Genomic DNA, 22,656 nt, shown 5'->3' with positions numbered 1-22,656 from the left:
CAAAGGCTATAGTGTATGGAGCCCTTTCCAATGAATTACCATATTTGACTATTACAATAGACACTGAGATAGATTCTATGTAAATGAAGATGAAAGTCCCAAAACCTGCTTCCAAAGCATTCACAGTCTACTAGGTGAGGCAGATATCTTAAAGAGGGGTTCCCAATATTTTCTGTAAATGGTCATTAGTAAGTATTTTAGACTTTGTCAACCTTACTTTTCTTGCCACTACCTAATTCTACCATTGTAGCTTGAAAACAGCCAATACATAAATGCGAGTCTGGCTGTATTCCAATAAAACATTATTTACAGAAACTGAATTTGGGTTTTGTTTCATTTCCATGTATCACAAAATATTACTGCTTAAATTTTTTCAATAGTTAAAAACAATTTTTTTTTTTAGTATGCAGGTAATACCAGCACATGCAACTGGATGAATCTAGCACACAGGCTGTGGTTTAACTGATCCACAATCTAAACTATAAATCAAACTTTATAACACACTTGACTTAGTAATAGAAATGTCAAACAGTACTCCTCAGTGTTGCATGTAAGGAAACAAATGCACGGAGTTAAAAGACTCTTGCCAGCTGTAATACAGAGAACAAGCAGAGAACCTTCACTCAAACTCAGCTCTTTGCTCACTAATCATTTATTATCTCATGAAGGCAGTGAGTCTACTCTAATGCTTAGTGTGCTACATGGCCTGCATTTTAGGATGTGTCTGATATTTTATATAAAATTATATTCTTGGTTATAATGGGATTCATTCAGCTCCATTCAATTTTGAAAAAAAATAAAAACAGACTCAATGGTCCATTTTAGCTTTTACATAATTTTTGGCAAAGAGAGAACACTTTGGTTGTAAAGCTATAATGATATTACCATAATTTCTTTCCAAGAAGACAGGACTTGCAAACAAATATGCTGTTATGTCTTCCTTACCCTAATCTTTCAAGTATTTAAAAAATTCTTTAGTAAGTCTGTGAGATCAAATCCATGAGATATATTCATACACTAGTTTTGGTATTTGATTTCTCATGGCCTTTACATTCTGAAAAAAAAATTATGGAGTTTCAATTATACCTATCTGTATATATGTATAATTATATATATTTTTAATGAATAGATGTTGTATACATTATACATGTATATATATAGTTATACTATTTAACATTAGAAATGACCTTATGATCATGGCCTTAGCCTCACTAAAAAAAAAATCTCTCAGTATTGAATAACGTATATTGACCACTGTCAACAAACTAAATTCCCTCATAATAAATCCAATCATTGACTAAGAAAAGTCAAAGAAAGTTATTATTAAAAATATAAATGAAGTTGGTAAATATCAAAACAGTTTGGCTTGAGCTCTTATGAAAAGTTTCAGATGTTGTTTTATAATGTGAAATATAACTACAGATACACAAAATTACAATCCAGAGCTCAAGGATGATTGGAAACAAACATATAATGCCTGTAGAAAATATTTTTATAACAGAAATATTGCATAGTATGATTACTGTATGATTATTATTCTGTAGTGTATGATTATCATTTTATTTCTGTTGACAAAGTTCCTGCTGGCATTTCGTGACAGAGAGGGGTAAAGGAGATCACTTTCAGCTCTTTGGATGTGTTCCCTTCTCATGCTTATAGTAACTGTAATGATTCTATCTTCTATTTAGGAACACTTTGAAAATATACAGCCATGGTTCATTATGAATGTATTCAGAAGTGAGAAATATAAATTCTCTTCTCTAAATAAATAATAAATAAATAAAAATAATAGGACAGGAGGACATTATTATAAGTATACGTGGATTGTAGAACTTTGCAGGGTTTTTTTGATTTGTCACAGTTATTTATGTACGTATATGTGTATGTGTGTGTGTGTATGTATGTACAGGTGTATGTATGTGTGTAGGGGGTGATGGATGAGGGGAAGGAATCTGTACAATCAAGTTAGAACTGCTCATAAAGGCAGATGAGTATTGAGTAGAAAGATCATGAATGAGTGAGGGGGTCCCGGTCAGATAGGGAATAGGAGGGCCACACCTCTGGGTGTGACCCTTTAAATAGTCTGTTAATACAACAAATAGAATGGATACCAATTTCTGCAGAACTTCCACAAAGGAACAGTTTCACAGCTCCCACCACCTCCTGATGCTAACAAGCTCTCAACCATATGTTCATTGGCACCCAAGTCCAGAAAGAGTGTTTGCAACTAATCTACTGCTTGAAGTTTCATCTTTTAGTAAAACTAGGTGATCTTTCCTTCACCTTTTCTAGCAAATTTTGTCTTTCTTTTTAGTTAAATTAAAATGACAAGAAATATGCATAAAAATTTTTTAACAATATATATATATTCCTTTTGGTACCCTAAAAAGGAAATTTTTTTTTCTTTTCCTTTTCCACCCCCTCCTTCTCAAGGACTGAAAGGGTTATAGAAAAAGGATTTTGAAGTTCCTAACAAAAATAACTTTATAGTAATTCAATATATTATGTTTTCACTTTAGTATATTTATTTCTATTTACTTCATGGAATACTCTGCAGGGAAAAAGCATAGGATGAAGATGAGGGGTTTTCGTTCTTGTTTTAATATGCATATAAGAAAATGATAGAATTGTTCCAGATCTTTTTTGTGTTTCATATCCTGACTCCATAGCTCCTGCCTTGTATGGAAAATACAGCTGCAACCCAGTCCCTGTTGGAAGAGGGGCGGAACAGATGGCTCGTGCTCCTGTACTGCCTACATATTAGGGAAGCACCGTGGCTTGGATGGAGTACTAGATTTTTTTTTTTTTTTTTTTTTTTTTTTAGTACTAACAGTGCTAAAGTGAAAATAAATAGTCAGGCAGGGAGATAGAAGTCACTGAGCCTAAAGTCATGAAGACCCTACTGCTGTGCTTGCTGCTTCTCCCATAGGTAATGAGCAAACCTAAGTGTGGTTGCTTCCAACAACCAGGAATTTATTAGAAGGCCTCTCCCCTTCCCACACTATTCTTTACCCTGCAGCCTCTATGACCTGTGCTTACACTGTCCCTTGTTACTGAGTGCACAATTTCCTACAGGGTTTGACAAGTCATTAAATTGTCTTATCTGCATTTTTTTGAGAAAGGGAAGTTGGTCTGAAGTTACTGATCATTTTATCAACTTCATTCTTTGGGGATTTTAACAAAACCTGTACATCCAGTGTATATTTAATCTATATTTAAAATGTATCAATATTTGTATGGAAATTAATTTGGGGGATTGGGAAAATATTCATGGGCTTTTAAAAGCTGAACTTAAATTCAAATACCATCTCTGTAACAACAGAAATATATTTGATGTTATACGTAGTGTCTTCAACTTCATGTGCAATTGCAATAGATTAAAAAAAATTGTAAATATCAACGTCCCAATAAACGACACGGTGAATTCTAACATACCTTCATGGTAATAGAGACAAAATTACTTGTGTGTCAAATTAAGTACTTCCATTTTACATGACAGAACAGAAAGAGTAACATGCTGGTAAAGGACATTCAGTCTAGTATGCATGGACCAATGTTTGGGGAGATGTGACATGATTGGTGGAGTTCATTTTTTATAATCATCATTTAAAAATGTTTAGTATAAGAAATAGCATTCTATAATATAATTCACTTAAAGTTCCACATCTCTTCAAATCCAACTCCACCCTGACCTCACCTCCCAATTTTCTAGGAGACGAAAAAAAAAACAATAAACAAAAACTTACTTTTCCAACATATTGTGGATCTGGTCCCATATGTTCTTCTAAAACAAAGAACTGATTCCAAACCCATCCCCTTTTGGGACGGTGGTGGACTTCGGTTTCACCTTCGATGTGTTTGGTTTGGTTTCTGGTCCCCTTGATGGAGCTGTGGTGAGCGGTTCCATAACACCTCTGCACAAAACAGAGACATACCAGGACTGGACAGATGCAAGATGTGCTCGTAATTTTCATTGTAAGATAACTTTACAGTTCACGGTTTTCTTCCTTTTCCTTGTCAGCTACAAATGCTTAGTGAGCATTTGAGAGAGAAGCCAAAGCATCTTTTGGAAGGACAGTCCAAAGTAAGCTGTTTAGCGTGTCCATGATTTAACTGCCCATCAGGGAAAGGTCAGACTATATTTACATCCTGAAACACTTGGAGAATCAAAGCTGTAGTTGTGTGATTCTGCGTCTTCACAGTTGGTGAACAGGGACAACCATTTTCTACCTAATGGAAAGAGAGAAAATTATATACATTACAAAACATGGTGGTTTTAAGTTATTTGCTCCGAATGCAAATTATACCCTTTTGCAGGGTGATGCTGATAGGCAAAGAATACATGCAAGTTCTTTTGGAAATAAACACAAACATACATACACACACATAGTCATGCATAAGCCTGCACACTGCATTTTTACATGGACATACCTATCTGTATTTTTAATTCTCAATTATATATACATATATATAATTGAGGAAATATATATATATTATTTGAAACAACAAAAATGCAGCCCTAGGGAGTGTTAAAATGCTCAAAAATTGACCAGGAATATGTGCCCATGCCTGAGTTAGTATGTTCTCTTACAATATGTGATCTATTAGGGACTCCATGCTAAATGCAAATTTTTTGTTTGTTTTTGTGTCTACTTAGCTTTTGTTGGATGTGATACAACTTACTGCCTATCTTTCACATTGATTACCTCCTACATATGACTCACAAAACTTCAATAAAACACTCCCCAGGGTGGGAAAATTTTTACAAACCATCACAGCAATCAAGTAGGTACTTAAATTGTTTAATAAGCAAAATAGAAGGAAAAAAAAGTAACAGAAAAGAAGATGGCTGAAGAAAATGGATGGCGCTGAAATTTACTCCACGCTTAGGGATAAGACTGGTGCAACTGAACATTAAGTAAGAATATCAATGACTGGATCATAGCTTGCATGGGTTCTAATAGGCCTGCCTACGATGCTCTAGGATGTGGTCTTCACCTCCAGGCAAGGCAGAGATTCAGGCTTGGGAATGACACTGCACAAAATTCTAGCAGCTATGCAAAGAGAATTGTAAGGAAGAAAATGATGGTGGCAAAAAGAACAGAGGGGAAAATACTTTGATTTTCAAATAAGGAATGCTGAGGACTTGGACTTAGGTTTTAGTACAATTGGACAATAAAGTAAAACTTGAGAAACATTTCTGGAAGGCAAAAGACAGGATCTGAGAGAGAAGAGGTTGAGCAAAATCATTAGCTTATTGAAAACACATAAAACTGTAGCATATATAAAAACTGTATTTTTATATGTTTCAACATGTGTTTAGAAAAAAAATATATTGACTCAAGATTATAGCTATTCCATCTAGTAAAAAACATTAGATGAATCACTTTTCATTCCATAAAATTCACCCTTGCAAATCAATACAAACCGAAATGTAGATCTAAATGAATTACAAGGTGGTTGACATGAAAATATAAATAAAAGATATAAATAATATATATATAAATAGTCAGTCATAGCATGATTCTTTTATTCAATAGATAAAAACATTTGTACTAAGTAGAGGATGAAAAAAAAACATCACAAGACCCAAAGCAAGGTACTTTTCTCTATCAGTATCTTGCTGCATAAATTAGGGTTAATGATAATTCTTACCTTACCAATTGTGCAAGAATTATATTGGATTTGAATTGGGATTTTATTTTAGTCAGCTGGCAAAGATAAGTTGAAATATGTAATATTTTTCAAGGGCAAACATACATTTTTTATTGATTTAAATTAAAATAACTCAAAAACTCTTCTAACATATAAAAAAAAAGAGAAATACCATTCTAGCTCCAACACGGTAAGAACAATGGAAAGAAAGCCAAAAAACAGGGTTTTTTCTTTTCCTTTTTTTTTTTTTTGACAATTTATTTACAATATGCACTTACGCGGAATGCGTAATTTTGTCTCAGTTTTCTCACTTGTGATGTGAATAATTGATTTTAATATTCTTTCCAGTTTAATAAATTGCTTGGATATTTTTTGTTTTATTTTTAATTTATCAAAAGTTTCTTAATTTTCAAGTCACAGATCTCAAAAAAGAGACTTTTTACTAGCCTTTCTTCTTAGAAGTCAAGTTGATTAATATATAGAAGTTGTTGTTTTCTTAATACTTTCACACCATTTGGTGTGATTTTTAAACGAAATTAACATCTTTGCCCTTTGTGCCAAGTTGTTTAACAAAGCATAATTCTTGAGTAGAAGGTGAAGAAAGTGGCTTTTGTAATGCATTACAGTTATGGAGAAGGAGTTTTTTCTTTACAATGATGATCTTGCATGGCATCCCATAAAGGCATTTTAATCTACCTATGCATTATATGTTTATGAATCTCTACTAGGACAACTATGAGAAGTGGTAAGTAAGGCTCTGTGGAACAAAAGAGCAAATGTAAACATCACTATTGAACTTTTGAAAGTAATTTCATTTGCTACATAATGAAAGGACAGAAATCCAAATGTGAACATTGTCTGCTCTATTTCAAGAAATCCATGCCTGTAAAGTTAGAATTAAATTGCAAATAATAATAAAACAAGCCACTGATTGAGAATATCACAGTAGTAATATAGCCATTTGCCTTTTTTTTTTTTTTCTTTTTTTTACTAAGAAACATTCAAACACCCCTCCTGCTTTTCTGGAACACTGCAACATATGGATTCTGATAAACAGAGCCCTAAGTGTAACCACCTAGGGACCAGGTACTTCCTTCTTCTAACCTTTAGGTTAGAACTTGCACCAATGACATATGCATATTAATTACAGGCTCCAACCCCCTGGAGCAGATGATGCATGAATGTAGGGAAAGATGAGCAGTGGAAAAGGTTTTAAGGTCCAGATGTAGCCATGGTGAGCTCAGCAGCCATGATGGACAGAGTTCAGTGGCAGCTGCATGAATTAAAGGTCACTTTGGCCATGCACTTTCACCAACAAGTACCTGACATTGTTTCTTATTGCCTTACTTCTATTGGTTCCTACTTCTTGCCAAACCTGATTTTTAAGGCCTTCCTCCAATTTTGATGGCTACCTAATATTCTTCCAATAAACTGTTTTGTTGCTTTCCTTGGCCAAAGTTGGCTTTTGCTGTTGGAAAATGAAAACCTTCTCTGATAAAAAGCATTACTGTCATAACACTCTAAATGTGCGGCTGTTTCTGAATAATGCATTTCCTGTACTAATGAGCAAAGCAGACCTCTCTCCCCACTGCAGTACCTAATTGAAGTGATTCAGTGTTGCTTCCAGAGACTGGTCTCCCCTTGCTTCTTTAACTACTCCCTCTTCTGTAGTAGAATTAATTACACTGTACTGAGTTAAAAGACATGACCTCAAATGATCATGCTGTAGAATACTATTAGCTTATGAGCATTTTATTCTCTGAGCTTCACAAGTCTCATGTGTGAATAAAAATTTTCATTGAATTATCTTTAAGCATGTTCAGTTAATTCTTTGAATTTATGATTTAATAGCTGTGTATCATTTAAGACTTTTCTTACGCTGACTTCTGTGAACATCACCCAAGATTCAATAATCAGCCATTTATAGCTCATAAGTATAGTCATTCCTTCAAAGGGATCCGGGGAAGCACCATTCTCAAAGAAAAATATTGTCACATTCACTCCAAATGTATTGCTTGTAACTTAGACCTTTGACTGGATTTTCTCTTCAATTCATTCTTAATTTATAAACCTGGGAATCCAAAGAAGTCTAGAGAATGCCTTCTGTTTGCTTTCTGTAAAAAGAAGATTTCTTTGCTCTTTTTGTTTTGAAAATGCCTTTCTAAAAAATACTCTGTCAACTTTATTTTATGAATGTATCTTTCCATTCTCCATACATGTGGGATTAGGTAAGATACTATTTCACATGTTGAAAAAGCCTAGAATTATAATTGCTACCAACTTTGAAACTTTAGCATTATATATTACTGGTAGGAATTGATCTGACTTTGAATAGAGCAAGCTTAGCTTAAGTAGAAAATGTCAAAAGAAGATTAAGTATGATGGAAAGTTCATATGTTGGGGAATGTTTTTCATTGTAGATATGCAAGGACATCTAGTGTGGAGAAATACACGTTAATGGTAGTATGATGCCCAGTGCACAGAAGGGGGTCTTCCCAGCTGTCAAATTTATAAAATCCATGGGATGAGAAGGCTGTTCTTTATGAGAGGGTGATGCATCTTGAAAATGATGTAACTTACCTTTTCCATGGTAAATTATTAAAATCCATCATACTGCCAGGCAGATTTAAATATAAGGAAATTTAATGTTATATTTGAATTCTGGGGTACTTATATAAAGCAAAAGTTATAAATATTGAACAAAAGCTATTTTTCAGTCTAATAAAAACAAATTTACTACTACATATATGTATATGTGTTTATATGTATGTATGTATGTAGGTATTTTTTTACTTATCTTCAGGATGTTGTGTTCTAAAACTTTAAGTTATCCTTTGGGTTGCTGTTTACAGGGATAACAGCTGTTGCTGACAAGATGCATTCTCAGGTATATATCTGACTCTGGAACTATGGTTTCCATCATTTTCAGATCCAATGATGGATAATATCACTATCATTCTCTTGTTCTAAGTCTAGCTCTCATTCAATTTCCAGTGAGACTGGTTTCTAAATTTTGGTTTTACTTCCCTGTACTCTCAATGTTTCTATTTTTTCCATTAGTGTTTTAGTCTTCCTTAATTGAAAATTTATCTGATTAATGATTAACTTTACTCTTCTCCATAGATGTCAACTGGGTTAAACAGCTCTTGCTTACAGTCAAAATCCAAATACTCATAAATCACACGAACTTGTAGAGGGCTTCACCTAAATTTGCTGCAAGTTTTATTTTTCAGGTTGGCTCTCAAATCATTATTTTTGATTTCAGTCTGACCATTTCAGGATATTCTCATAGCCCCAAGATTTGCACACAATCAACTGCATTTACTTAAAACATATATATTTATTTTATATTTAAAATACTTGTATTTAAATGTAAAATATGTTTTAAATTATCTTAAAATGTGGCTCTTTTTAAAATATAATAAAACATATATAACTTTTTCATAGTATTTTTCTGTTGGAAATGTGAAGTTTCACAGAGATGGTGATAAAACCACTATGAGTGTTCTTGTAGGCATTGCTCCCTGATATGGCTCATTCAACTCTGTTTGCCTTAAAAGGCTTATTCTCCAAACTCCATTTGGTAAAACCTATTCTCTGAGGCCTGGACTAGAGCGTGTTTCTTTACAAAGACTTCTCTATTTTGGGAGACAATTCTCTTCGGGTCTTTTGTGTTTCTGCACATTTTCTGAGCAAGAGGAACAGACGGTTTTGTTTCATGCTAGCTTTTCAAGGATGTTTGTATAGCAAACAGCCTTGGAAGGAAGAGATAGAACCTCCTTTGGGGAAGGTAGGTAGATTGTTTTCTGACTGGATTATAAAGATAATTTCTTTTTCTAGGAAAAAAGGGTTGGACAGGTATGCTAGCAGATCCTTTATAAGACAGCAGATTCCAACATTCAGGGCTCCTGAGCTGTGACCCAAATACACTCTGTGTGTGTGACATACACCTGCCTGCTTCCTGTCCCCCGTGGCACGTGAAGAGCAAGGGATACTCATGCTGCCTGCTGTACTGTGGGTAATAAAGCCTCTGATCCAGAGTTTCATGTGTTCTGCCAGCATCTAAAAACCTGTGGCAACCTAATTATTAGCTTGAAAGTAAGGTAAAATCTCAGATCCTTCACTTGAAAGTCTGGATGTCAAAGTTCAATGTAACAGCATGCTCCTCTGAATTACTATAACATTTATCTAATTCCTTCTTACTTTTGCAGACTACCATTCTAATTTTTTTATATAGGTGCTATTTAATTTTTCCTTTGTGTCAGATTTTTTAGAGTTCTCACACCATGTCTTATGTATTTTCTGTCTCCTGTATTGGTTAAAGACATACCTTTCATATTGTAGCCAATGAGTAACTATTTGTTGAATGAAGGGATAAATACATGGGAAACAGGCAAATTAATTCAGGGTTTGTGCAGCAAGAGTGGTGTTAAAATACCAAGCTTCAACTTAGAACATTTAATTTTAAGAATGTGTTACAAAAAAAACTTTTTAAAAGTATGCTTTGATGTGGTTAACATTATACTTTGTTTTTTACCTAAAAGCCTGTCACAATCAAAGTGCAACTACTGAATGACAAAGTTTCATCCCATCAATAAAATCCTGCTTTCTCACTAAGTTTAACACAGAGGAAATTAAGGAAGCCACTCAAATATTGAGCCCAACGCACATGAGTAAACTTTGCAAAGGCATATACTGCCATTATAAGTAATATTTTATTCATATATATATCAAATATGTAGATGAGCATTCCTACTATGTTGGTATATATATTTATATATATATAAAACAGAAATCACTCACACTGTCACTATTCTTCTGTCTCAAGATACACATCATTTTTAGATTATTGCAAATACACTTATATAGAGTTTTATTTTAATACTTCATATACTCCTGAAATTATACATAGAAATAGGACAAGCAATGCCCTGAAAGTATATGTATATGTGAGATGATATCCACACTATTGTTCAATTTGGCTGCAGCAGCTAAGATCATAGAATTACTCCCAAGTTTCATGTTGCTGATTCTAATCTTCATAATGCCTAGTGGACATTATTCAAAAAATTAGAAAATGAAAATAGAAAAAGAAACCGATGGTTTCAAATGCAATATTCCCCTGCTTATCTGCATGTGTCAGAGTGATGAATATTTCGAATTTCTTCATGTCTTCCAGAAGTATTTCTACCTCTCACACTATTTTGGTGATTTATGTTCTTGTGTGTGTGTATTTCACATGATAGGATTCACAAAACTAATTTTAACATGAGTATTTGGTTTGATTTAAAGTATCAAAAAATACTAAAGGAATCTTACTGGTATAGAAACTCCTAGTGGCCTCCCTATCTGAGGACAAACATAAGTCTCTGTATCTCACTTCACCAGAATAGAGGCTACATTTCCTAGCCTCACTGTGGCTGAGTACAGTCTAATTCCTAAATTCTAGCCAATGGAATATAAGCAGAAGTACTGTCTGTTAATTTCCCAGGAAATCTCCCTAGAAGACTTGGCATGTGTCTGACCTCTTCTTTCCCCTCTCTCCATCTCGCCCCTAGAATTCTGAATGTGATGGCTAGAGCTCCCTTTTGGACCATGAGAATGTGAGCCATAGCCTGGAGACAGAGGAACCAAGCAACGTTAAACCAGAGAACATTGTAGAGTGGCCATGTGAGCCCTGGGCTCCCTTTCTGAGCTCAGTTCAGAGGGAAAGCATTTCACTCTTTGTGAAAAGTCATAGCTATGTCATGTTTCTGTTACTCAGAGCTGCACATAACCTTGATTTAAAAACCATTGAGCGGAAACAGTATATTCTACATGGCTTTGGAGATGAGGGAGGGTTTGGAAATAAAATACAAAGGAGGGAAAGAAAGGAAAGGAAAATCAGAATAAAAACATGGGAAGATGAGGTATGACAGTCTATTCTAAATTCCAGAGAACTTATTTTTTTGGTGACAATCTTTTCTGCAGCTTTTATCACAAATATGAAAATAGGCAGGTCTTGCTTTTCTCCCTCTTTTTCCTCTGAAGTCAGAAGCCATACCTTATGCCATAACTGTGTCATCCCTAGCACACAGCACTACCCAATGCAAATACAAGGGGTGACAAAGGTCTACCTCAATGTCTCCCCCTTTGAAATCTACCCTCTAGCAACATATCATCTCTTCAATCCCCTGCTTGAAACATCTTCATGTCTTTGCCTCACCCACGGAATACAATAAAAAACTCACACAAAATTCATGACTTTCCAATATTTGGTGCCTTTTCACTTCCCCTCTCATCCTTTCTGTCTGCCCAGGAAGCCCCATGGCCTACTCATATTTTATCACACTCACAGTCTTCTGACTAGGCTGCACTCTTGTTCGCCTTTATGCCTCTGTTTCTTCTAAATGAAAAGACCATTATTCTGTTTTAATAACCAGCAAATCACCAGTTCCCAAAGCGAGTTTTCAGAGACCATCACTCTGTTCCCAAGGTCCCCTGTTCTCTCTACTATCATGAACTTCAGAACATGCCATCGCAAAATATGCCACCTAGCATATAGATTATATTAATTAAAGGCACTTGAAAAACATCAGATGCAAAAAGGGCACCCCGACCTCCCTAAAAGCAGATGTCCTCCTTACTCTAGAAGGAAAGAAACATTCTCACCAAAGATGGGAAGTAGAGACCAAGAGAAATCTGTACAAAGAAACTTTGATGAATGAACTCTTATCTTTCTAGTCACTTCTCTACCTAATCAACTAAGTAGCCCAAGCCCCTTTGCCTCCTCACATTTTCACAACTTGCTACACTTTGTCCAACTCAGTATGGAAGTGTCTGGCTCAAACGGCTTCTTTGGGTCTTAATTTCCTTAAGAGGCTTCCCATGTCACAGAAGACTTACATTAAATACATCTGCATGTGTTTCTTTCATCAACTGGTCTTATTACAAGTAGCCCCAGTCAAGAACCCTAAAGGTAAAAGGAGGATTGTTTTTCTTCCCCTACACTTATAGTTATCACGACTTACGCATTTCCTCATCTGTCTTCTAAATCAGACTACAACCTCCTGCCAGAATTGAATTGTCATCTTTATATTCTTAGTGATTAGCATAATCTGGGGCATGCAATCAAGACTCAGGTGCATGAACAAACAGACAGGTTTGTGCTTCTATCAGTTTTGAGTGTCCCATTTATTAGTCATGTGACCTTAGCCAAATTTTCCCACATGTAAAATAGGTCTAATAACTCATGAAAGCTCTGTAAGAATTAATCAAAGGGATGGACATAGTCAAGAGTACCTGGATGACTCAGTCAAAATTTACCACCATGCAGGGCTTCCCTGGTGGCACAGTGGTGAAGAATCCGCCTGCCAATACCGGGGACACAGGTTGGATCCCTGGTCCAGCAAGATCCCACATGCTGTGGAGCAACTAAGCCCATGCGCCACAACTACCGAACCTGTGCTCCAGAGCCCATAAGCCATAACTACTGAGCCCACGGGCCACAACTACTGAAGCTCATGTGCCTAGAGCCCATGCTCTGCAACAAGAGAAGCCACTGCAAAAAGAAACCTGCGCACTGCAATGAAGTGTAGCCCCCACTGTCCACAACTACAGAAAGCTCGCGCACAGCAATGAAGACCCAACGCAGCCAATATAAATAAAGTCATTAATTAATTAATTCTTAAAAAAAATCTACCACCACTGCTGGGAAAATAAAATCTGCCTTTCAAAGGCAAGAACAGCAGATTCCTTACATGATATAATACACGCAACTTGCATGTGTTATTGGAATTATTTCCCATGATTCAGATAACAACAACATATTTTAATTATAATTTGGACTTTATATTTTTTGGAAAGAAATTAAACATTAAGAGACAAGAGTACTTGCATAATGTCTTGATAATGAATATTCAATACCTGTGTGCCTTTTCTTAGAGTTCTGGTTTTCTATTCATATAATGTATGGTATATGTGTAATTTTGTAAAAGTTTCCCATATGTTCTGAAAAACTTTTTAAAAATACACATTTTATAAAGTAACTACATAAATGCTTCGAATTGATGATACCCAAAAAGATACTTCATGGTGTATATAATAGACGTACAATGGAATGGAAAGAATTTAGCTTTTCTCTAGTATATTTTCTTCAGCCATGTTCACAATAAACTGGCTTATCTTTTCCTATAAAAAGTAGGACTATGATCCTCCCTTTTTTGGAATATTTCAGTTTCTTTATATGAAAGTTTGTTGCTTTAATTAAAATATAACATAACATCTTGATTCCAGTTTGTAAGAAAATAAAATGTAAAATATGTTTAGTGGGCCACATATGAATCAAAGTCTCATGTAAAACATGGAGTCAGACCAACTTTGAATTTAAAACTGTACTACAGATAGTTTTCCTTAGAAAATATAAATCTATAAAAGCCATAACATTGTGTAACCCTGAGATATTGCACTTCTGAATTTTAATTAATAAGAAAATATCCTGAACAGAAAAAGGGATGTGTGATGTTTCTATACATACATAAAATATTATGTTCAAATGGTCTGATAATTAACAGAACTTTATGTTTCTATTCAGGTTCAAATTTACCTCCCATCTTACCAACCCAGCCAAATTTTACATCACATTATCAGCCTGTTATATCTACTAGGCGACACTTGAACCCTAAGACTATCCCATTATATGCCATCTGCATGGTGAACATAATCAAACGGATCCATGCAGGGTGTCATCAGAGATTCACAATCTCCAACTGTGAATGGTTCTCAATGTTCTTTTATCCTATTGCATGACATAAACATGTTACCAATACAATTTTTCTAATTATAACCCAATTGTCAATTTGTACAACAACACTTAAAGATCCAGAAGACAGATCAAGAAGACACTTTATCATAAACCACATCCCCTAAAACTCTATGCTCTATATACTTAATAATTATAGTAGCTTGAATGCACAATGCTTGCCCACATATTTTGGATGCTTTAACAACTTTATCCCTTAAAATTTTATACTCATCCTTCAAACACAAGCACCATTCACTCTATGTCTCCCTAAAGTGCAAACCCCACCACTCTGCTTGGGTTAGGTACTTCCTCTTCCCTGCACCCACACGTAACACACTGAAAACAACATTTTTTTTTACTATGAAAATTTATCACATTTTCTTGTTTTCTCAAACTAGACTGTGAACTTTTAAAAACAAGATGGATAACCATCATCATTTCTCAAATATTTGAAACAGACTGGGCATAAAGAAATAGGTTTGAATGAAATTTTGAAGCATCTAATAACAAACATAATCCACTACATAGTTAAAAAATAAAGATGGCCTAAGTGGTCTAAACTACAATCGGGGTTTTCAATTTAAAACTGTTTTTTGATATGGTTTGATAATTTATAGTGTACTTAATAATGCCAATATGAACCAAACTATTGCAGATCCAATATTGCAGGCACATTTGCTGCCTCACTGTTTTGTATTCAATAAAAATTTTTAATCAGCTTTCAATACATGCAAATTACTGTTCTGTGGTTTTGCAGGACAGCAAGATTTAAAAAATAGAAATGAAGACAGCCCATAAAGTAACGAGAGACTGATAAAAGAATTAGAACATGTATACATAGCTCAATTCCACATTGCTGTAAAAGAATTGTATGCTGCATTATAATGTGTAAGTTCATTCTCATATTCTTTACTATTTGATTTTCACAGTAGTCCTGTAAGGTAACTGGAAAGTGATAATATATTTAAAAATGTGTGAATAATATGAAAAAGAGTAGAGATGAGAAATAGCATCTTCCATATTTGAAAGAGTTAAGGAAGTTTTAGAAGAGGATACCATTTCATGTGGGTTTCAAGGGTTTCATTTAAGGATTTTGATTTCAAATATTAATCTCATTTAATCAGTCATTTAATATTCAGCAAAGATGTACTGAACATCTATCATGGGTCAGTCACTGCTCTGATGCTGGAGATGATTGGAAGACTAAAACAATGTTCTTGTTATTATGTTAATTATTCTATTATGCTTAAAAAGTAAACAAGTATACAAATAGTTTTTAGGTATAAATATATACTACAGCAGGAAAACCAAGCAAAAAACAACAGGGTGTTTTAAAGATGAGTGAATTTAGGGAAGTTCGAAATGAGTGGTCAGAAAGAAGACTTCTCCTGTGGGCCTGATATTTGAGAATAGGCCTGAATCACAAAAAAATAAATAAATAAATGTAGAGAGGTAAGGGAACATCATCCTAGACCAAGACAGCTATGGACAGCAAGGTCCTTAGTTCAAGATGAGCTTATAATGAAGAAAAAAGTGAAACCCAGCTGTGCTCAAAGGCAGTGGAGCTGAGACTGGGAAGAGGTGAGCTACAGCATCAGAGATTTACAGAAGGAAGAGCACTAAGAGCCTTTGAGATAATAAAATTTGTATTATTTACTTATTTGTTTGTTTAAGCTTTCTGAGGCAATATAGCCCTGTCATTAAAGAACATGTGGTCTCTTGTATTATTATCATAAAACACACGCATGTGAGTTTTCCCTCTTATCCAATTTTAACCATATAGTATTGTTCCTATAAGTACAATGTTGTACAGATTTCTAGAATTTTCCATCTTTCATGACTGAAATCTTATACCCATTGGACAACAACTCTCCATCTCCCCCTCCCCAAGCCCATGGCAACCATGATTCTTTTTTTTTTTTTAATAAGTCTGACTATGTTAAATACCTTCTGTAACAATAAGAAGTTGTTTCCACCTCTTGGCTATTGTGAATAATGCTGCAATCAACATAGAAATGAAGATATTTCTTTCAGATCTGGTTTCCATTTCCTCTGGATATATATGCAGAAATGAGATTGCTGGATCCTACGGTGGTTCTACTTTTTTTTTTTTGAGAAATCTCCATACTGTTCTCAATAGCAGCTGGATCATTTTACATGCCCACTACTGGTTCATAGGGGCCTCTTTTTCCACATTTTTGACAACACTGGTTATTTCTTGTCATTTTGATAAGAGCCATTCAAACAGGTGTGAGGTGATATCTCACTGTGGTTCTGATTTGCATTTCTCTAATGATTAAGGATGTTGAGCACCTTTTAATGAGCCTGTTGACCATCTGTATGTCTTCTTTGGAACAATGCCTATTCAGATAGTCTGTCCATTTTTTAACTGAATGTTTGCTTTGTTTTTGTTTTTTGCTAGAGTTGTATGCTTTTCAAAAATATATTTTGGATATTAACCCGTTATCATATATATGATTTACAAATATTTTTTCTCATGCTACATATTACTTTTTCATTTTGTGGAAGCTGTTCAGAAGCTTTTTAGCTTGATGTAGTCCTACTTGTTTATTTTTACTTTTGTTGCCTTTACTTGTGGTGTCATATCCCAGAAAATCCTTGTCAAAACTGATGTCCAGGAGTTTACCCTCTACATTTTCTTCTAGGAGTTTTGTAGTTTAAGATCTACATTTAGGTCTTTAGGACATTTTGAGTTGATTTTTTATATGGTGTAAGACAAAGATCCAATTTCATTCTTTTCATGCGGATTTTCAGTTTTCCCACCACAATTTGCTAAAGAGACTATCTTTTCTCCACTGCGTATTTTTGGCACTCTTGAAGATCAGTTGAGTTTATTTCTGCATTCTCAATTCTGTTCCATTGGTCTCTGTGTCTGTTTTTATGCAAGGACTATGCTGTTTTGATTAGTATTGCTTTGTGACATTTTGAAATCAGGAAGTGCAATACCTCCAGCTTTGTTCTTCTCTCTCAAGACTGTTTTGGTTATCAGAATCCTTTTTGGTTCCATATGAATTTTAGGATTATTTTTTTCCATTTATATATGTGAAAAAACACCATTTGGAAGCAATTGCATTGAATCCATAGAATGCTTTGGGTGTCATGGACATTTTAACAATATTACTTCCAATGCATGAACATGGCACATCTTTCCAATTTGTGTCTAATTTTCTGTCAGTAGTGTTTTACAGTTTTCAGTGTAGAACTCTTTCATCTTCTTGATAAAATTTATTCCTAAGTATTTTATTCCTTTTGATGCTATTGTAAACAGGACTGTGCAACTGATTTTTGTAGGTTATTTTTTTATTCTTCAACTGCTGAATTTGTTTATTAGTTCTAACAGGTTTGGGGGGGTGGGTTGTGGGTTTTTTTTAATTTTTGGTGGAATCTTTAGGTTTTTCTATATATAGGATCATGTCATCTATTATTAGAGATAATTTTATTTTTTCCTTTACAATTTGGGTGTCTTTTTCTTGCCCAATTACTCTGACTGGGACTTCTAGTACTAAGTTGAACAGACGTGGTGAGAGTGGGCAATATTGTGGGTCCTGTCAACATTCCAAGACAGGAGACAGAGGCCATTCTCTTAACACCCTAAAAATTTAGAGCAATAGACATATGTTCCAGTCTTTTCTGTCCTTCCCCAGGGAGAAGCCGGGAGCTTAGAGTTTCCTCCCAATGGCATGGTGCTGTTCCAGGAGGAGGGATTATGGCGAAAGAGTACCACAAATTTTCCTACTGACTTTGATATGTCTGGTTTCACACTTGCTTGGAGTGCAGAAGCCTTGTAACTAGTTTCTGAATTTCTCATAATGTGAGTTTTTCTGTGTATTGTTGTTGAATCAGCGTCTACATGGGAAGGAGGAGGATCTGGGGCTTCCTATTCTGCCACCTTGCTGACATCCCTCATGACATTTGATTTTATGCTAATTGAAATGTGAAGATACTGGAATATTTTGAGACGTGTATAACATAAACCAATTTAAAAGAGCACTCTAACATTCATGGGGAGAATGGAATACAGGGAAACCAACAGTATTAAATAAAGAATGAGCCTGAAGCCCACTTCAGAAGTGCAGGTTAAAGATGATAGTAGCTTCCTCAGAAAACTAAAAATAGAATTACTATATGATCCAGCAATCCTACTCCCGGGCATATATCCAGACAAACATAATTCAAAAAGACACATGTATCCCTATGTTCATAGCAGCACTATTCAAAATAGCCAACATATGGAAGCAACCTAAACGTCCATTGACAGATGAATGGGTAAAGAAGATGTGGTTCATATATACAATGGACTACTACTCAGTCATAAAAGTGAAGGAAATAATGCCATTTTCAGCAACATGGATACAACTAGAAATTATCATACTAAATGAAGTAAGTTAGAAAGAGAAAGGCAAATACCATACGATATCACTTATATGTGGAATCTAAAATATGCCACAAATTAACCTATCTATGAAACAGAAATAGAATCATGGACATAGAGAACAGACTGGTGGTTGCCAAGGGGGAGGGGTTTGGGGGAGATGGAGTAGGAGGCTGGGGTTAGCCGATGTAAGCTTTTGTTTATGGAATGGATAAACAACAAGGTCCTACTGTACGGCACAGAGAACTATATTCAATATCCTGTTATAAACCGTAATGGAAAAGAATATATAAAAAAAGAATGTGGGGAGGGAATACGGGGATATGTGTATAAAAACAGATGATTGAACCTGGTGTACCCCCAAAAAAATAAAAAAAAATAAAAAAAATAAAAGAATGTGTATGTATACATATGTGTGTATATATATATGTGAATCACTTTGCTGTACAGCAGTAATTAACACAACATTGTAAGTAAACTATACTTCAATTTTTAAAAAATTAGGAAAAAATAAATGAATAAAATTAAAATACTCCTTTACGGGGAGGGTGGGGGGGACTCGGGGGGGGAAGTCAAGGAAGGGAGGGAATACGGGGATATGTGTATAAAAACAGATGATTGAACTTGGTGTACCCCCAAAAAATAAAATAAAAAAAAAATACTCCCTTAAAAAATGATAGTAGCTAACAATAAGTTACTAGTAAAGGGGGCATCAGGACAGATGGATAGATAAGCTAAGACACTGTGTTAGACTATACGATTGTTGGATTACAGGATAAAATTCAAACAGAATTAAATGGGGTAGACAGTAACAAGGCAGGAATGAAGACTTTTGTCTTTAAACTTAGTGTCTGCTACTGTCAGGCATCTAAAAGATGTTGAGGGGGCAGCTAACTAAACTAGTATGTAGCTCAGTGGAGAGATCAGGGCTAAAGATGTTAGCATGAGTCAGCAGGAAACTAAGGTAGGTTAAAGTCACGGGGTAATAAAGTAACACTGAAAGAAATTAAAGTAGGTAAGGGTATAGGGCACAGGGCTCAGTACTGCGCATTCAACATTTAGAGTTAAATGCAGAAGATCAGAAGCCTGTATAAAAAAATGGGAGAAATATGCAGCGTGATGGTAGTGGTGATAGGGGGCAGGTGGCATACTATAGAAGCCTAGGGAATAAAGTATGGGGGGACGGGAACTATACAACTAATTAAAACAATATCTTTATTTATTTAAACAAGACCCTGAGACCATCAGCCTACCTTAACATTGAATTTATGTTTATAATGTATAGAATGAAGTATAGAAATTAGCATCTTAAACATGGATACTACATGCTGTATAATGAGTTATATGTTAAAGCCATTCCCTTGTTTAACTAAACTGTTTCATGACCGTTTGTACTTGAAGATACTAAGACTCACAGCATTGAAACAGTTTGTTTGAGAGATGAGATTTGAAGCCAATTCTATTTGAGTTCTATGTCTTTCTCTAACACTGGATTTAAATAGACATAGGTTTGAATCATTATGCTTCTGTCTTTTGCCACTGGTCCTTGAGATGAGACTTATTTGACACTTCAAAGCTTCAGTTCCCTGACTGTTGAATGAGTATGATAGTAGTACTTATCCCATAAATTGTAGTTCATATTATATGAGCCAAAAGAAGATAAAGCATTGAGAACTCTTTCTAATTCATTATAAGCAGTTGAAATGTGTTTCTTAGTAATTTTATTATTTTGTGTTATATAAATATCCCATTTAAGCATTTGACACATATTTATTTTTATTACTTGCTACTTTTTTTACCCACAAAATTTAAATATAAAGATAAGGAGGGCATTTTATTTTTTATATCTAGTATACTATCCTAAAATTAAAAAGTAAATGTATGCACTGATACTCAACTACACATAATGCTTAGGATAAATGTGAGTTTTCTCACACATTACCATTATCTATATTTCTACCAACTTAGAAAAATGAAAGTCACACATATTCCAATGTCTTCTAAAGTTTCAATAAGATAAGGAGCTTATGGTTTAAATGAATCTGATTCTCCTGTCCTTGCAAATGAGGATAAACTCAAGGAACACAGTCTACATTGCTGGGTTTTTCTTTAATGGCAGGAAAATTTTCTTTTGAGATGTTGATTTACAGTAAATAAAAAGTACACAGGGAAACTGTAGAAGACTTTCATCACCTATATTGTTACTAGTCTCCCAGACCTATAAGGAGAAAATTAACCCCTAACTTTTCAAGGCATTAATAACTTTTGAGCTATTAATAGAATGAGATACATTAAATATTTGTTTTTTGAAGGAGCTTAGAAAGGAAAGGGTTTTACTTTTAGTATCTGAAATCTCAGAGATCTTATTTGCAATTTGGTGTTCATATCTCTAGTTACTGCATTTTCCTGTATATGTTATTTTATAGCTTTTAGAAATTAGAGAATTAAGCAGGTAATATGTTTGCATAATAAAATAATTCAAGAGACTGCATATAAGGAAAGGTCTCCTGTATTAAAGTCCCTGTGGATACCCCAGTTAATTCTTATTGGCTGCTAAAGTATAACTTTGTTGAACTATGGTGAAAACAAAACAACAAAACTGTATAATGCCCTCCAGAGTGTTATTAGATAACTTGGTGATATGCTTACATGGGGAATTTACCACATTATTAATATCAATATAATTGCTATCTTGTGGTCTTATAAAAATAAAGGCTTTTTAACTGATATATCTTTATTGGGAATATTTAGAAGGCATTTATATCCATGTTCCAAATAATTAAAAGTATATTCTCTAGGTCTAGATTTTTATCCTGGAGGAATTTATTATGGTGATGAATTTATTATTTGCTCTTATTATAAAAGTGTTACCTTCTCAAGGTAAGAAAATAAAAAGAATACAACTGGGTATAAAGAGAAAAGCAACCCCCCCCCCAAAAAAAAACCACCCCCCCAAAAAATCCTCTTTCTTCACTAGATTCTAAGCTCTACTTTCCATAAATAAAAATTAATATCCATATATAGTCCTGAAGATAAATCATAATAATTAATAGCTATAGCAACAGAGGATAAATGAAAGAAGGAAACTAAATTGATATTTGTTTACACTGAATAATATTAATGTTTTGTAATTACTTTTTTGCCCAAATAATAAATGTATTTGATGTTTACTATAGCCCTAACGTTATTTTTTTTTAATTTGTTTTTTCCTATCGTGCCACATGGCATGTGGAATCTTAATTCCCTGACCAGGGATCAAACCTGTGGCCCCTGTAGTGGAAGTGCAGAGTCTTAAGCACTGGACCACCAGGGAAGTCCCCTATTGTTCATTTTAACTACCACAAATCACAATTGTAAGAATGTACATTAATTTAAATACTCCCTATCTTACTGATGAACAAATATTGAACCCTTGAAAAGCATAAGCCCTTTCAAATCAGTAAGCGACTTTCCTTTTTTCCTTCAAAATATGTAAAATCATCAAGAAAAAAAACCAGGCTTTTAGTTTACTATTTGATAGAATATGCTATTTTACATGATTTTAAAAAAGCACTCTGTTTATGCAATGCGTCTTTATTAACATGGTTTTGCAAATGTAGATAACTAAGCTCTTTTAAGATACAGTTAGATAGGAAACAAAGGATTGTCCATACTTTTTCACCTGCATCATGTTAACTTTGTAAATTATCAAAATAGAGAGCAAATCTTCATGATGCACCTTGTCCTTAGAGAGACTGTCTGGATTAGCCAGTTGGTAGACTTAAAAAGCAAGGGCTTTGAAGTCAGAGTGATCTGAGTTTGAGTCTCGGCTCTGTCACTCACCATT

The 22,656-nt window shown here is 34.5% G+C and overlaps 1 protein-coding gene across 3 annotated transcripts in view; it reads right to left on the bottom strand.

The window, feature by feature from the left end:
• CDH18 (cadherin 18) overlaps positions 1-22,656 on the bottom strand; it is a 743,326-nt gene that overhangs the window by 338,772 nt on the left and 381,898 nt on the right. For 2 of the 3 annotated variants that reach the window (XM_057709535.1, XM_057709536.1), the window contains exon 1: positions 3,747-4,101. In XM_057709535.1, the coding sequence (XP_057565518.1) occupies positions 3,747-3,974 (228 nt within the window). In that variant the 5' untranslated portion in view covers positions 3,975-4,101. Of the gene's footprint in view, positions 1-3,746; positions 4,231-22,656 lie in introns of those variants that run through there. The other variant, XM_057709534.1, reaches the window with a different exon arrangement.

The sequence above is a fragment of the Hippopotamus amphibius genome, chromosome 15 (genome assembly GCF_030028045.1).
Source record: "Hippopotamus amphibius kiboko isolate mHipAmp2 chromosome 15, mHipAmp2.hap2, whole genome shotgun sequence".
Taxonomy (NCBI): Eukaryota; Metazoa; Chordata; class Mammalia; order Artiodactyla; family Hippopotamidae; genus Hippopotamus; species Hippopotamus amphibius.
This window is presented reverse-complemented; position numbering and strand designations above follow the sequence as displayed.